At 42.4% G+C, this 16,439-nt stretch overlaps 1 protein-coding gene across 1 annotated transcript; it reads left to right on the top strand.

The window, feature by feature from the left end:
• Positions 1 to 263: 263 nt before the first annotated feature.
• IYD (iodotyrosine deiodinase) lies at positions 264 to 15,761 on the top strand (the record flags this gene model as incomplete). The annotated part of the gene is made up of 5 exons (XM_084262027.1): positions 264 to 444; positions 10,204 to 10,398; positions 12,402 to 12,561; positions 13,316 to 13,472; positions 15,182 to 15,761. 5 exons carry the CDS (start codon positions 264 to 266, stop codon positions 15,362 to 15,364), a joined length of 876 nt encoding a protein of 291 aa, XP_084118153.1. The 3' UTR covers positions 15,365 to 15,761.
• Between the last annotated feature and the right edge of the window lie 678 nt (positions 15,762 to 16,439).

Genomic DNA, 16,439 nt, shown 5'->3' with positions numbered 1-16,439 from the left:
TATATGGTCAGTGCCTCTGTTTGCTCTTTATGGGCAGTTTCTTCCCAGAAAATAGGGAAGTCTAGGTCTGCTTAACAGCAGAAGCACATCGTGGTGTAGATTCTGGGGGCGGTGTCTGGAAAGTAGAAGGCAGGGATAGGGTTGAGGGCTGAGCCTCAGGTCCACCCCTTTCTGCTCACTGCCGTTCTGCGCTTCCTGTTTCAACCTTTTCTTTTCAGGAGAAACTACTGAACTTTGAAGGAAAGCTCCTCATTCCCCCAGCCATGGCACTCTTTTCTTCCCTAACCCCAGTCTTTATAGCCATTATATGCGTTTTGGTTGGGGTAATACTGAAGAAGACTAACAGAGGAAAGGAACAGCGTGAGACTAAAAACAAGCCTCTACCTCGCCCATGGGTGGATGAAGATTTAAAAGATGGCACTGACCACCACTTAGAAGAAGAAGGTAAGAAAAATCATCTGAGCGGTTTTGTTGTTTGAATTTGATCTGCTGATATTAATAAAGAAGATATGATCTGTGAGGGGGTAAATGCTATTGCTGCTGTGCCCTGAGCTCCATGGAAGGAGGCAGCCCTGATATTATGTTACTCGGTGCAAATCTCTGTTTCCTCCAGATCCCACAGGTCAGAGTGCAAAAAGAAAATGCATTTTCAAAGATTGGCCTCTGGCCCTCTGCCCAGTGTATCTCAGACCGATGAGGGGCTCTGTAGGGAATGTAGGGAAAGAAGATGCTGGCGAAGCTCCCTCAGTCTCTTCCCAGGCCTCATTTGTGTGAGCAAAGGGAATACTGAAGCAGAGAGTTTATATCTGCAGGCTGATTTTATAGATATCTCATCCTACGTTACCGTCCAGTGCTACATATTTGATCTCCGCACCCTTGGAAAACTTGTAAATGGGTTTATTACTGTTCTTAAAAAAGTCCTCCAGTTGTGACTTCTGCAAATGTCCACAAGAGCTTTAGTTGGATTGGCACTTGTGTCATAGTGTTTGGGAAGTATGTTGATCAAATATTTAAGAACAAAATGTGATGATGGTGCTAATCCCTGTTCACTCAACTACATATTTGAACCTGTATAGAATGCACCCCCCCCACACACTGCCTTTTTTTTCTTTTTTCTTTTTTTTTTTTCTTTTTTTTTTTTCTTCCAGTAGTGAATTCTGATGCACAGCTTGGGCAAAAGTCTGAACACAAAATGTACCCTCCCTTCTTTTTGCTTCTTGACTATTGTCCATAAGTTCCCTTCATTTCTTTGTGAAATCAAAATCTATAGAATTCTGTTCTGTTGTTAAATTTGGGGTTAACATAGTCCTTATTACTCAAGCTGATTTCAAAGGCTCTTTGTGTGGCTTTTGTCCCATAATGACACATTGCCTGAGTCCACTTCTAGGAATCTTGAAACTATTTCTGCACATACACCTTTTCCTAAGCTATTATTTCTTGATGTTCAGTGTAGTTTGAGTTAGTACTGTCCATCTGTTTCCAGAAGTAGTTGCTACTTGAAACCTTTTCAACCATGTTAGCTACTTCCCAAATATATAAAATTTCTTGAAACGTTAGTACCTATGTTGTACCTTCCTTTGTATGTTGAAAACTAGATTCTGTATAAAATTATCCCATATTTTCTTTGTCTTTAATGGCCTACAAGTTCAATTAAATTGCTGCAAATTAAAATTCCCATGGGTAGTTCAAGTGATAATCTATGAATTATCAGGGACATCTTTGACTACAGTTGTTTCTATCAGTTTAAAAATTTAGATCCTCTAAATAAACAAACCTATTAGCACTTAACAAGAAGCCTTCCTGCCACAGCTCCATACATAAACTGTTATTTTACTATGTCTTAGTTGTTTTCCCTTTTACTCAGGTGCCAAATTCAAAACTGCACTAGTTTTAAATCACTTATAAAAAAACTGACAGGTAGACAGACAAATTTATGCTGTTGCTGAAAGGAGATTGTATTTTTGTTTACTGCATCCAGCTCTGGGATCTCCAGCACAAGACAGGCATGGACCTGGTGGAGCAGGTGCAAAGCAGGGCCACAAAGATGATCAGAGGGCTGGAGCACCTCTCATGTGAAGACAGGCTGAGAGAGTTGGCCTTGTTCAGCCTGGAGAAGAGAAGGCCTTGCTTCAGCCTTCCAGTACCTGACCTATGGAAAGCTGGAGAGGGACTGTTTGCAAGGGCACGTAGTGATAGAACAAGGGGAAATAGCCTTAAGCTGAAGGAGGGGAGATTTAGATTAGTTGTTAGGAAGAGATTCTCCCCTGTGAGAGCGGTGAGGCCTTGGCACAGGCTGCACAGAGAAGCTGTGGCTGCCCCTCCCTGGCAGTGTTCACAGCCAGGCTGGATGGGGCTTTGGGCAACCTGTTCTAGTGGAGGGTGTCCCTGCCCATGACAGGGGGTTGGAACTCAATGGTCTTTAGAGTTCCTTCTAACCCAACCCAGTCTATGATTCTGTTTTTAAAGAAAACCTTTCTCAGTGTACCATGTAATCCAACATTAGATTAGGCTTTCTTGCTATGTTGCTTTTAACAACAAATAATGATCTTCCCCGTAATGCTGTGTTCAAAACCAACATCTTTGCAAAACAGACATGTCTCTTATTTCCAGAAAAATTACAGTAATTGCATCATGTTCAGGAATTTTTCTTCAGCAGGGCAAAGCCCAGCCTGAATGAGAAGAGAATGTGGCCACCTCAGTAAGGATCTGCTACCCTACTAATGTGTATAATTGAGGATCAAAACATGTTCACCTTGTCAGTTTTAAAATTTTCATTGACTGTACTGGATGTTAAAGAGAAAACATGGATGGAAACAGAGATTTCTTAATAGTGTTTAAAACAAAAGTTCCTCTAAAGAGAATTTTAATTAGGTGAGAAGGAAGCATTTTTTAAGGCCTTGTCTAAAGATAGGATCTAGGTTGAATTTTGAATAGCCCCCTGACAGGAAGAGGCAGCTGAAGGCCAAGTCTTTCCATACCTGGTCATGACTAAGGTGAGGGTGCTTTGCCGAGGGAGTGAAGTGGTCTGTAATAAAAACACTGAACTTACTGGGGCATCATCAGGCCCATGAAACGTCCCTCAAGTGGGATGTTTCCCCTGAGAGGGACATACCTTTGAGCTGCAAAGCATGAGGTGTAGTTAGCTGAACCGCTTGGACAGACTCAGTAGAGTCACTTGTTGGCAGTGAAGGGTAGAAGAGGAAGGGCCAAGTGCTCATGAGCTTGCCTGTGTTATGCTTTCAGCAGCTGAAGGGTTGGGTGCTTCTCAGAGTAGCCAGAAACCCAGTTGTGTGGTTAAGTGGAAAGTATTCACTTAGTTAATTTGTTTAATGCCATAGCTGGCAGTACTTCAGATTTGTTTGCATACCCATCTGTGCTGTAACTTCTTCCTTCCTTTATGAGATCCAGAATGAGAGATTCATGTGTTCTGGATGGGCAAGAACGGTCTGTGTATGCATGTGCATCTGGCCGTGTCTTGTGTTAGGCCATGTGTGATTCCCAATTAGATACAGATGAAAATTATATTTCTTCAGCCTTGCCTTGAATGATGAGTCACAAGGGCTCTCTTCTAGTGGTGGGCATCTGATCCCAAAGTGGTGATATCTCATTTCCACTGCTTCAAGTTTACTTCATTAGATTTAGATTGTTGCAAAGCCAAGTTCAATCTTTAGTCCAGGGAGTTTATTGTGTATTGGTTACTTCTCCGGTCACATATTCAGATCAATACAACTGATGGATAAGGTGAAAACAGACATAGTTTACAGTGATGTGGACAATAAAGTTGAATTTCATTTGTATCCTTGTTTCTCTGGGGATCAGTTGCAGTGATTAGTAGCAAAGGCATTTTATTACAATGTATTTAACTGGTGGCCTCTGGTGATGTATTCCACTTCAGGACTAAAAAGCAACGTACAAATGCCCGAATGTTCTATCTGTTCTGAAAGTGCACTGCTTGTTGCTTGTGATACTTCTTATGATAGTCCTCTCCCACATAGACACATTTCCCCTCTCCTGAAGTTCATAATTTTAATAATACTGCTGACATGAACGAGTCAGTAGCGCTTTAATTTTCCAATTCAATGACAATTCACACTTTGTGTCATTTAGGAATACGGGACTTTTATGGACATGGTGCAACATTATGTTTGTCTCCCTGATGCTGCAAACACCTCCAACCATTGTCATCATCTGAATGAACATGAAAACTGGCCTTTTTAGACCCCATTTCTTTAACCTTGCTGGAAAGCTATTCCAGAGTTTTGTGCTATGTATTAAAAATCCTCCTCTGCCTGCCCAAGCTTATTTAATACTACCCATTTCCCCCATTTCATCCTCTTGTTGGTTTAAAGGGTATTTTTCCAGCCCTGATGTATAACCTCCTGTGGTTTATAGACAGTGGTCAGACTACTTCTCAGCTTTTCTTTTACTAGGTAAACCAGCAAATCTCTTTATAAAACACCCACTCCTTTCCTCTGATGATCTTATGAAGCCTTCTGCTACTATATTCCAGTTTGAGATTATTTCTACAGTATTTTGATGGCTTCGTCTAGGTTCTGCATCTCCCACTCGATACTTGTTGCTTAAAATCCTTGACCGACTCTTGAGGTTTCCAGGATTAGCTTGCTAACCTAACCAGTATTTATAGTCTGCTAGTAAGGTACTCCATCTCTTTTAGTTCCCTATTAGCTGCACGCACAGTTCAGGATTGGATTCTCTACTGTGACTCCTGTAGCAGATGATCACGTAGCAGCCTGCTATTAATCATGGAAAAAAACACATAGGGACAGTTGCCCAGCATTTTAAGTCCAAAGATCTGAAAACTTTCTTTATATATATTTGATTGTGGTGATCAGTGGAGCAGAGTCTGACTGGAGACCTGTGACTAGCAGTGTTCCCCAGGGCTCGGTGTTGGGTCCAGTCCTGTTTAATATCTTTATTGACGACCTTGATGAGGGAATAGCATCCACCCTCAGCAAGTACCCGATGATACAAAGCTGGGAGGAGTGGCTGACACGCAGGAACACTGCGCTGCCATCCAGTGAGTCCTGAACAGGCTGGAGAGCTGGGCAGGGAGAAACCAGATGAAATTCAACAAAAGCAAGTGGAGAGTCTTGCACCTGGGAAGGAACAGCTGCTTGAATCACTACAGGCTGGGGGATGACCTGCTGGAGAAGAGCTCTGTGGAGAAGGACCTAGGGGTCGTGGTAGATGACAGGTTGGCCATGAGCCAGCAGTGTGCCCTGTAGGCTAAGAGAGCCAATGGGATCCTGGGGTGCATCCGGAGGAGTGTGGCCAGCAGGTCAAAGGAGGTGATCCTCCCCCTCTACTCTGCCCTGGTCAGGCCCCACCTGGAGTATTGTGTCCAGTTCTGGGCTCCCTGGTATAAAAAAGACCGGGATCTCCTGGAGAGAGTCCAGAGAAGGGCTACAAAGATGATTAAGGGCCTGGAACATCTCCCCTTTGTGGAAAGGCTGAGTGAGCTGGGACTGTTCAGCTTTGAGAAAAGAAGACTAAGGGGGGACCTTACTAATGTTTATAAATACCTTAAGCATGGGATGCAGGGGGAATTAGCCAGCTCCTTTTCAGTGGTCTGTGGAGACAGGACAAGGGGCAATGGCTGCAAGTTGGAACATAGGAAGTTCTGCACCAACATGTGGAAGAACTTTTTCACAGTGAGGGTGACAGAGCCATGGGACAGGCTGCCCAGGGAGGTGGTGGAGTCTCCTTCTCTGGAGATATTCAAGACCCATCTGGATGCCTATCTGTGCAATGTGAGCTAGGGAGCTGCTTTGGCAGGGGGGTTGGACCCGATGATCTCTCGAGGTCCCTTCCAACCCCTAAGATTCTATGATTCTGTGATCTTCTTTTCTATATATTGTCTTTACATTGGAAAAGAAGATTGGAGAGGAACTCTATGCTTAGAAAGCAATTTCTTAGAGAGAAAAATGAAAGAGCTGGTTTGGAAAACAAATGCATTGGCTTAGACTGAGGTTGCAAGTGAAGTCCCTCAAGGGTCAGTCTCAGGACAAATTGTTAATATTATCTGGTGGGAATTGCACAAATCTGAGGACTATGCAAATGAAATTTCTTCATGATGTACCACATGCAGCAAACAACACAGGGAAGCATCAGGGTAGGTAAAATAAATGGTCAACAGAAGTGAAATGACAAGTCATTGTTCTCAGCGCGAGTTTGTTATCAGGAACTAGTGGTGAGAACTTTTTGCTGCAAACTGAAGCAAAATTTATTACACTGTTTGTAGTCTTATTATAACCACCCATATGAACTGCTGGGAAGAACACAAACATCATTCTAAAATATTTCCAGAGAGGAACTTCTGATAGAATTTGAGAAAGAGTACTTTTAAAATGAGATTTCACTTGGGATATCTAGCCAAAACTACTTCAGATTTGTTTAAAAACGAGGAAGCCTGATGACTATTGCAAATGTACAAGAGAAATTATAGCAATCTTGAGAAGGTGGTTAACAAGACGTTAGACTGACTAGCAGGATTTCTGTTGTCCATCAAATGATGGGATACAGAGATGTAAACAAGACATCTGTAGTATTTTATAACGTGACTGTACAAACAGGAGTATGTCCAAACACAGCAATTAAAGATATAGAGAACATGCACTAAACAGATGGTGCTGATAATGATTTTAGCTTAGCATATGGGTAATGTTAACTGCTAAGAGTGAATGGTAGACACATGGTGGAAGAGAATAAATAATAGATGAATTTATTATTAAAAATAAAATAAAATTACCAGGAAAATTTTGGTTTGTATGACAGTTCTCTCACTTCTGGGATCTTCTAGGCCAGTGTTCCCGTTTTGAGTGCATTTTAAATCTTGCTTACAAATCTTGAGCTCAGACACTGTGATTCTCGTACTTTCACTAGTCACCACTTCTATGTCCCATGCTCAACATCTTTGAAAGTACGTTTCTTCTTTCATCATGCTAGTATTAAGTTGAACCACCCAGACCACACAGCAGCTTTGCTTCTTTTCTTCTCTTCTACTTACATGAAGAAAAACCTCAAACAAGCAAACCTCACAGAATTCAACACAGCTTGTCCTTAGGGAATACTGCGAGTTTTATACTTTCTGATTTGCAAGACCTATGTGTCTTTGCTAACCTTTTTCTTTCATTCCTAGTTGCCTATAGATCACTTCTGGGGTGTTGGGCCTGATGATCTCTTGAGGTCCCTTCTAACCCCTACAATTCTGTGTTTTGAGATGTTTATCCAACCAACTACTTCTAAGAGTATTTTTAAACCTTTGATTTAAAGAAACGCCAGATCTCTCTGTTTCCTCATTCCTGAATTGTTCAATCTGAGTTCTTAATTCTTTTTAATCACTTATTATCACTTATCAGTTTATGGGTATTTACTTTTCATTTTAATAACATACTGCCCCTCACAGAAGCCAAAGCAAAGAGAGCCACTGCATGAGAGAACAGGTTATTTTATTAAGCTATTGGACTTTGAGCTGGCAAGCCTGGTTTCTAATGTTATCATAGTATTTCCACAGACATTCAAGACTGTAAGCTTGGGAAATGGATAAGGATGATCACTATAGTATATTGATATAAGCACAAATAGTATAGTCTGACCTAAAATCTTCACCAAGACACTAATATAATACCTACTTCCAGTATAGTTTTCTGGCCAGATTCTGCTCTCTGATAGACAATGTATGAGCTCAGCTGGCTTCAGGATGTTTTTCGTTATCTCCCATTTAGCAACTCCTCTTACGTGAGTGCCTATGGATAAAATGAAGATGTGCTTCATTCTGTGTAACTGCTAAATCTCAGTTCAGCAATGAATATCCTTGTTGTAGTTTCAGTACTGTGATACACAAGATGGATTTGGAGAGGGAGAACTAATGTTATTGGACCATTCAAGACAGTTGTAGGAGGTCATCCAGCTTTCAGGCATGTAAGTCCTTCCAGAGAATCTTTTAGAAGATGTTATTTAGCCAAAGCTTGGATGATTTCTGTCTTGTCTTTATCAATGGACAGCTTCTGAATTTCTCTATTGGCCAGGCAGTCCTCAGTCAAGTCAGAAAGGATTGCTGAGTTGCTGTTTCCCAGCTTCCCTGTTTTTTTCCCTTAGGGTTTTATACATTTTTGGATCATCGCTTTTTCTCTCAAGTCCTTTGGCTGCCAGCCATCACTATCACAACTTCTATCTGTGGAATGTGTTTTAGTTTTTTCTTATTTTTCTTTCTCGTCCAGTATGGATTTAGCTCATACTCTTTCTCACATCTTCACTGCTGATGTCTCAGTAAAACCAAAGTAAGGTCACTGTGCCACTGCTTACACAGACCCTACCCTCTGGGCTGAGGGTTGCACTTTTTACCAGGCAGAGATGCCAAGAGGCAGAGGTCTGCATCCAGCAAATGATTCCACAACTGCATTCCCTGTAAATCTTCAATGAAAGGTTGCATTTTGACTTTCACGAGCTTCATAGGTTGATCCTTGAAAATGGCATGCTATGGCAGCATGCCAACCATACAATTAGGAGGGGCACAGAGCCCTAACTTTGTCCTTGCCTCTCCTCTCCAGCTACTCTATCACTCTGAAATGTGTAGGATGGTGAACACTGGGTCCCCAGCAGAAGCTCTTCCTCCCAACATCCTATTGCACCATACTGCTTGCTAGTGTAAACATGGCCTTTATAACCCCTGGTATTCCCTTCACAGAATGTGGGGGAGGAAGAGCAAAAAAGGGTATGTGAAAGTTTCTGAAAAAGTTCATCACCAGAATCCTAACAAAGGGCAAGTCCTAGTCAGCCAGTTGCTATTAAATAGTAAATAATCTACTGTACTAAGTGCAAACCATAAAGGAGCACTAGGAAGAATGCTCAGTTTGAGCGTGCAAGATTCCCACAAAAGTGATTTTACAATGGGTCACTGCTTCCCATTGCCCTGGAGCCAGGTCCTTGCAGACTGTGACCAAGAGTGCTTAAGGCAGGCATGAAATGCTAAACAAAACAAACTTTCTGGGTGACTTCTTTGCATGCAAAACGTAACGTATGTTGTGTGGGGACCAGAAGCATTCTTTTTAGGTTCCACATATGAAACTGGATACATTGCAGCCTCTTGCATATGCTGAGCCACACTTAGGAATATTTCACTGCTGTTTATATAACGAACCAAAAATCAGCCTGGTCTCTAAGGCAACCGCATACTACTAAAATACAGAAATAATGGGTGTTTGAATTTGCAGTGGTGATTGCTATGATCTCAGAATAATATCCTAATGGTAACTGAAAAAGAACTGGATTTTTCCCCCCCGATTCAGCCCTCTGTAGCAGATTGCTCAATATTATTGACTAGTCAAAATGCAAAATTTAAATGGCTTTAATTTCCACATCATAGTTGCAAAAAATTGCTAGCCCCGCTGATTCTAGGAACACAGGGGAGAAAGTAGAGATCTCAGAGGCAACAGAAGATGCATTTTGTGGTATAAAACAATTCCAAGGAGACAGATTTCAGTGAAACGAGGAACCATTTGAGTTCTTAAATTAAAGACAAGAAACACAATATCCCACATTTGATATGTTGTTATCCTAAGTACAGTTGCCTGTCATCCATTTCCTCTTATGATGAAAGTATCGTGAAACCAAAGAACTTAACCACAAAGTCACATTTGCGCACAGCCTAGACTCAAAATGCTTCTGCTATGAAACATGAATATGGAAGAAGCTGGCATTCAGCTCTTCAGAGATTTTACACATCTTCGTAGTTAAACCCTCTCCTTGACTTCAGTAATTGAATTGATTTTTTTCTTATTAGAGTGCTCGGGAAGGAACACGCATGTTCACATTCACTTAGTGAGAGAAGTGGGCTGAAAGCTTGACTTCCTTTTCACTCTTGTTTCAGTTTGTAACCCACTTTTACAGGCAGCCTTGCAGACCAAAGTGGAGATGGCCAAAACTTCTCTATGGGTCACACTTGCTACAGCCTGCCAGGACCCTTCTGCCTCTTGGTATTTAAACAAGGTGTTTATTCAGTAGCTAGAGCGAGGGATCAATGAGTTGTGTCAACTGGAACTTCAGACTTTGCCTTTTCAGAGGTGCAGAAATGCGATGTATGCCAGTGTAGGCCAAAGTGCCTTATGGTGGTGAATGCCAAAGATATAAACAGCATTCCCTAGAGAAAAACAAATATCCCTAATCACTTTTATTTTCTTGCAGAGGTTGATGAAGATTGGCAAGGACTTGATGAAAATGTTGCCCATGTCCCCTTCTTTGCGGAGCGCTACTCTAAGGCCGAAATGATTGAAAGGTCACAGACCTTTTATGAGCTTCTTAATAAGAGGCGATCTGTTAGATTTCTCAGTGATGAGCCGGTCCCCAGGGAGGTCATCGATAATGTCATCAGAACAGCAGGTATGGAACTGAATGGTTCAAGGTCTGGAGGAAAAAAAAATAATTAAAAGATCAACACTGCTGTTCAACTGGGTGAAAGTGATGTGGAAAAGTCAAGGGAATTGGCATTTGTCATATGGTTTTCCTTCAAGTCACCTGCAGCCATAATGAATGAGCACCCTTTGACTGACTGGAAATTACTCAGCTTGAACGACTCTATATCAGGGATTGTTTTGGAGCATTCCCAATTTCTTTGTATTTGCAGTGCACCCAAAAGGCAAAAAGACCATTTCAACAGCATGAAGCAAAACATTTTCTTTCAAGCATTAGAAGATGTTATTTAAAATAATTGATATACAGTTTAGTGAAACAGCTTTCAAATAGAAATATTTAGTGTTTTCTCTCAAAAAATGTCAAACCATGTGTACTTCACATGATCTAAAATTTCATTTGTTATGATGATATTTATCATGTGGGGTTTTTTTGTGGGATTTTTCCCCTGACCAAATTGATCAAATTGTCCTAGCCATGTGGAACATTTTTTGACATAAATGGTTGGGGTTTATTATGGGAAAAAACTTTCAGTCTAGAACAAAAAATCCTTTTCCAGTTCTTTCAGTATCGGTGGCAGCCTCCTATTGCATATGACTCAATTACACTGAGGACCCTGATTGAGGTCATTTGGCTGTCAGAAAAGAATTTAATTTTTTTTCACGTTTCAAATTATTACTGTAATGTCCTGGCCTAATCTCCTCTCTGCTTTAGTAACATTGACTTCAGCCAGGAGAGTTTCTGACCCTCATTATTTTTCTTCTATGAACCAGTTGCTGGTAGTATAGAAAACATTCACAAGGTCCCTTAGAGAAAAGTTCAGTAGCCTCTAGCAGGGTGGATAATATAGAGATTCTGAGCAATTGATGTACATTGTTTTCCCTTTAAAAACCGAAAGCAGCTATGTTACTGCACTCTACCGAGTCTCCATCTTCCTCTAATTAGCTGGGAGTCATTAAAACACTGAGCATGTTTTGGCAAATACAGCACAGTGAACAAGCCTGGAGTGCAGATGAAGTACTTAGTAACCCTGAAAGCTTCGGGCTGTGTGGAGGAAAAGAAAACCAAGCAAACCATAAATGCTATCAGTTCTTAACCAAACCTGAGGAGAAGCAATGTTCACAGTATAAACACATTTTCATATAAAAGACAATTCAGGTTGCTTATTCAATGTTTCTTGGACTGAAATCAGGGCTTAGATAAGCAAATACAGTAAGTGTTCAAGACCTTCAAGTGTTTTTTGCAATGCGTATGAGGGCCTGGGGAGACCTCAACAGTCTCCTTACCTTTTTCTCTGCGAGCTTGTGCAGATAACTGTTCTTCAGCCTCTGGCTTTCACCGGCTAGGGCAGTTAAAATATTCTCTGGTGGTGCTGGTGTGTAATAATCGAGGCTGAATAAGCAAGCACAGACTTGGTATGGGCACACCTACATGCACCATCTGTCTTTGGGACAGCAAGCTGAAACTTGTGTGCTATATGACAGATGTCTGCATTGTTCAGCTCCCCATCATTTGTCAGTCGGTGACAGACTCCTGCGGGTGGTCACTCAGCCTCGTTTCCCTGGAAGCCATTAGGTTTGCCCTTCAGCTAAAACCATGCCCCAGAGCTGGTTGCACATTCAGTGAGCTGCTTTGGGTATAATGCTTTACATTAACATTACAGTGTGCATATGCTGCACCTTAATAATACCGCCTCATTGTAAGAACCACAAAGGGATTTTTACAACCACCTAGCCCAGATTTCCTGTCAGATGGCTGTATGAACCTCTGTCCTTGTACGGGACTTCACGTTCTCCAAGAAACAAATGAACAGAGATTGTCCACCTAGAACTTCCCATCCCATCAACTTGCTTTCCCATTGCTCTGTTGGGTCAGTTTGAAAGCCCACAAAGAAGAGCTGATACCTCTCACTGCACACCCTCCTTCACCGATGTGCCAACCAGGCTTTCGTCTTTCCCTATTTTTGTGTTAAGGCACTTCACCCAGTGGAGCGCACACTGAGCCTTGGACCTTTGTGGTAGTTCAAGATCCACATTTAAAACATAAGATTCGTGAGATTGTGGAAGAAGAAGAAGAGATCAACTACAAAAAAAGGATGGGAGACAGATGGGTTAATGACCTGAAAAGATTGAGGTATGAAAAAGTCAAGGGGTATGGAGAGAGCTGTGCTTTGGTCTGGGAAGAAGGGAAAACTTCTTGGAAAGTTTCGGTCTGTCCTCCCCTGCTCCCCCTACATCACCCCCCGCCGCCATCTTCAGGAAGAAAGAAAGAAAAACCATTCAGCTCAGTTTTAAAAACCTTATTTAAAAAATGTTCTTTTCAAGTCTTTGTTCCTTAAACTCTCCCCAGTTTCCTGGTACTGCTGAACCAAATGAATTCTAACAGGGTGGAAATACACAAAAAGGGAGTAACATTTTTTTGTGGTGAGAATGCATTTAGGTTTACACCTTAGATCAAGAAATTTTGAACTTTTCTGCCAGCAGTTTTCCCTGCAATCACAAAAAAATGGCATTGCTGGTAACAGTTGGAGCTGTAAATCTGCAGAATCCCAGGAATTAAATAATCTCAAAGGCAAATGCTCATGAGGCCAGTTGATAGATAAAATGCTGACAACTACCTCCTGTTTTATGCAGCTCCACTCTTCAGAGTGAGTGCATCAACTCCTCAGCCGAATCTGTTAAAATTGAGAACTCCGTGCAAGCTTTTTTTGTTTCCCCTCAGAAATGCTTGTGTTTAAGCTGATAATCCTTTTCAGTAAATGTTCTAAGCTTTAGTCTACCGCTGTAATTGTTGTGTACCTTTAGTGCCCCTTTGCAGGCAGTAAATGTGACTTATGGGAAAGTTAAAAGGTCTTAAAATAAATGTCTTAAATGTTATTTTCTTGCAGAACAAACTGGATCAAAGAGTACTTGGATACTGCTCCCTATCTGATCCTCATTTTCAAGCAGGTATATGGGCGGCTTCCAAATGGCAAAAAGAAGACCCACTACTACAATGAAATCAGTGTTTCTATTGCCTGTGGTATCCTGCTTGCTGCACTGCAGGTACATTGACAAAACTGGAACACTGGGTATCAATATATCAGTTTGGGTTACATACCAAGACTGTTCTGCCCAGATGAGGGTGGAACCAAATTTAGATTTTAACATTATCAGTCCTCTGGATTGCTCTAATTCCTGGCAACATGTCTTAGGTTTGAGTTTTAGAGTTACTCTGCACTGGCCCACATCTAAGAAGGTGATTTCCACTCTTGGTACTGGTTAACAAGAAGAAAAATGTGATGCAGCGTGCTTCCAGAGTTGTCACTCCTCTCCCAGCACAGACCCCAGCCTCTGCAGTTTCTGCTGTACAATAACAGGGTCTGCAGATTTCCCAGGCATGGCTGTACAGTGCAACACTGCCCCTTTTTTTCAGTAAACCCTAAAAAAATGGCTTGACCCCAAATCATTTTTAGTATACGATGCTGGAAAAAGAAAAAAGTCAGGGACATGTTTCACAGAACAGTCTGTACTACTTCAATCAGTCCTTCCAAGGTGTTTCTGCAAGAGAACTGATTTCTAAAGCTCAGCAAGTCTGACACCAGGCAGTTGGATTTTCTTGGTGGTTTCTCAGTGCTCAGTTCTGCTTGTTGTACCTGATGTACTCACACAAGTCTTTAAACCGTGGAGCTATTGAGGTTTTTAACTTGGCCTGTCAGCAGGATAACAGCAAGGTGCCACCTCTTATTTTAGTCCAATTTCCTACCAGGAACTGCCATTTCTCCTCCACTCTGTTTTGAGTGATACCTCCCTGCCCACACTGCTGTTTCTGAGGAGGATTTTCAGGATGGGAGGTCTGGGAAGGCGGCAGTGCAGAAGCACACTGTGGGCTGTTGCTGGTCCACAGGTGCGCAGGGCTCTGTATTTTCCTTTGTGGAGCTGAGAGAAAAGGGGATGCACAGGGAGTGGGGCCAAACCAGCACTAGCGCTTCAGAAGCAGTCAGAGTGAGACTTCTCCCTACCACTGGGAGTGTGCTCCTTTCTCCAGCTCTTATTAATTAACTGACACCATTGAAGTTCTTCTCTTTAGAAGACTGTGGAGATTGCTTAAAATGAGAGGCTCATCGCCTGAGCACCTCTGAATTAATATTATGATGGGATTTCATATGAGAGGGGGAGAGATACATAGACTTATTTTGGGGTTCTGACATAAGCCCAAACTTTGGCAACTATGAGATACGGTATTAGACTCCTATTACCAACTCTGAGGTGGAGCATGCCCCCGTCCCTATGGGGCACAGCTCTGGAGCAGGAACAAAGCTGTAAGACTTCCTTTTGCCAGCTGTATGGGGCCAAGAATCCAAACATGTATTTGTATGAAACAGATGAACCCCAGGGAATGATATTGCAGGGACAACTGCCTCTCACCTTCACTGTAGCCATGGGTCCCCCATTAGGCTGAGCACACAGGCATGCTCCTGCTGTACAATGCATAGGCAGAAAAGGATGTGTCAGGCAGAATAAGGCTATTTCCTTTAGCCTGTGCTGTTGCTGTGGTAGAGAAACACTGTAGTTTTCTATAAGCAAAGTAGGTGTCTTCTATAGTACGGTTGAAGTTAGTGGTAAATGAGGGGTTCCAAAACCATCAGGACAGTCCAGTGGATTAGTTTCTGGGCTTGTCAGTAGGAGAACATGTATGGGTCTGGTTAGAGAAACAGATACAAATACAGAGCACAGTCCTCTGTCTCACTCTGTTGCTCTCTGTCTTGGTGCAGAATGCGGGTCTGTACACCGTGACCTCCACACCCCTCAACTGTGGCCCCCAACTCCGGGTGCTGCTCCAGCGCCCAGCAAATGAGAAGTTACTCTTGCTGCTCCCTGTTGGCTATCCCAAGAAAGATGCTACTGTGCCTGCGCTGACCCGAAAGCCGCTGGAAGACATCATGGTGGTCATGTGAGGCCAGTGCTATGAGGATGGAGCACGCCCCTGCTGCCAGCTAGTAAGCAGCAGCCTGCTGAAGTTGTCTCCGCTGTTGCTGTGTATCATCCTCCTACGTCACTGCTGCTCTGGCTGTTTGCACCTGTAATCACGGTGGCTGCTTCTACTAATAGCAGTGAGCAGTCAAGCGCTGTGCATTTGACAGGTGCTATTACCAATCAGCCCAGGCAGTTGTTCCAGGGGATACGTACGGTGGCATTTAAATGACCTTCATCACTCAATTTTTCTTATGCATTGTAGGGAGGAATCTTTCCTTGAACGGGAAAGTATATTCTCCTTATACTTTCATGATTACTGCTACACAGTTATTTTCCCTTCAGAATTTTAACAGAAGTTTTATTAAAAGATATAAAGAGGTCAAACTCAGGTGTCTTATCTTGATCAGTGTGTGCTATTTAAATGTCCCTTCCCTGTCGCTGCATTCAGTCCTGCATAAGAGGAAGCTGTTTCTCTCACATACAGTAGCAGTTTCCCTACTTGATTGATCTCAATACCAGACTTGCTTAAGCTACTGGTGGTACAAGTGTCTTCTGCTGGAGGAGATCTAGTTAGAACAAGGTGTCTGAGTAATTTCCTCATTGCCACCTATTTATACATGTTCCGGCCTGGTCACATCTCATAGCTGCTATCAGTCATGCTCCTTGTATTTGCTGCTTCCACTGGAAACAGCCCTGAGGGAACTGCTATTCTGGTTACCCTGTTTATACCTACGACTATACCAGCTAGCACCCTGACACTTAAATGGCTTTAGAGACCCTGACACACGAGAGGTACTCTTGTGTCACACCAAATCAGGCATATTTAGGTTTATTTTAAGGTTGCTTCCCACAGAATGCCTTGTCTACAGGCAAAAAGTGAGTGGGCACAGCTGGAAGGGTGGGCTGATGCCACCGATACCTGCGCTGGCAGAGCCCCCTCGTGGGGCTGCGGCTTCTGCCACCTCCATGAGCAGCACATGGAAAACACTTGGAAAGAGAGATGTCCTTCCTTGAAGCTGCCTGTATTCTGTGAAATACTTCCATACTCTGCTTTTT

Source organism: Gallinula chloropus (genome assembly GCF_964237585.1).
Source record: "Gallinula chloropus genome assembly, chromosome: 3".
Classification (NCBI taxonomy): domain Eukaryota; kingdom Metazoa; phylum Chordata; class Aves; order Gruiformes; family Rallidae; genus Gallinula; species Gallinula chloropus.
The sequence above is the reverse complement of the archived record's forward strand: the minus strand, read 5'-3'. Positions and strand labels throughout refer to the sequence as shown.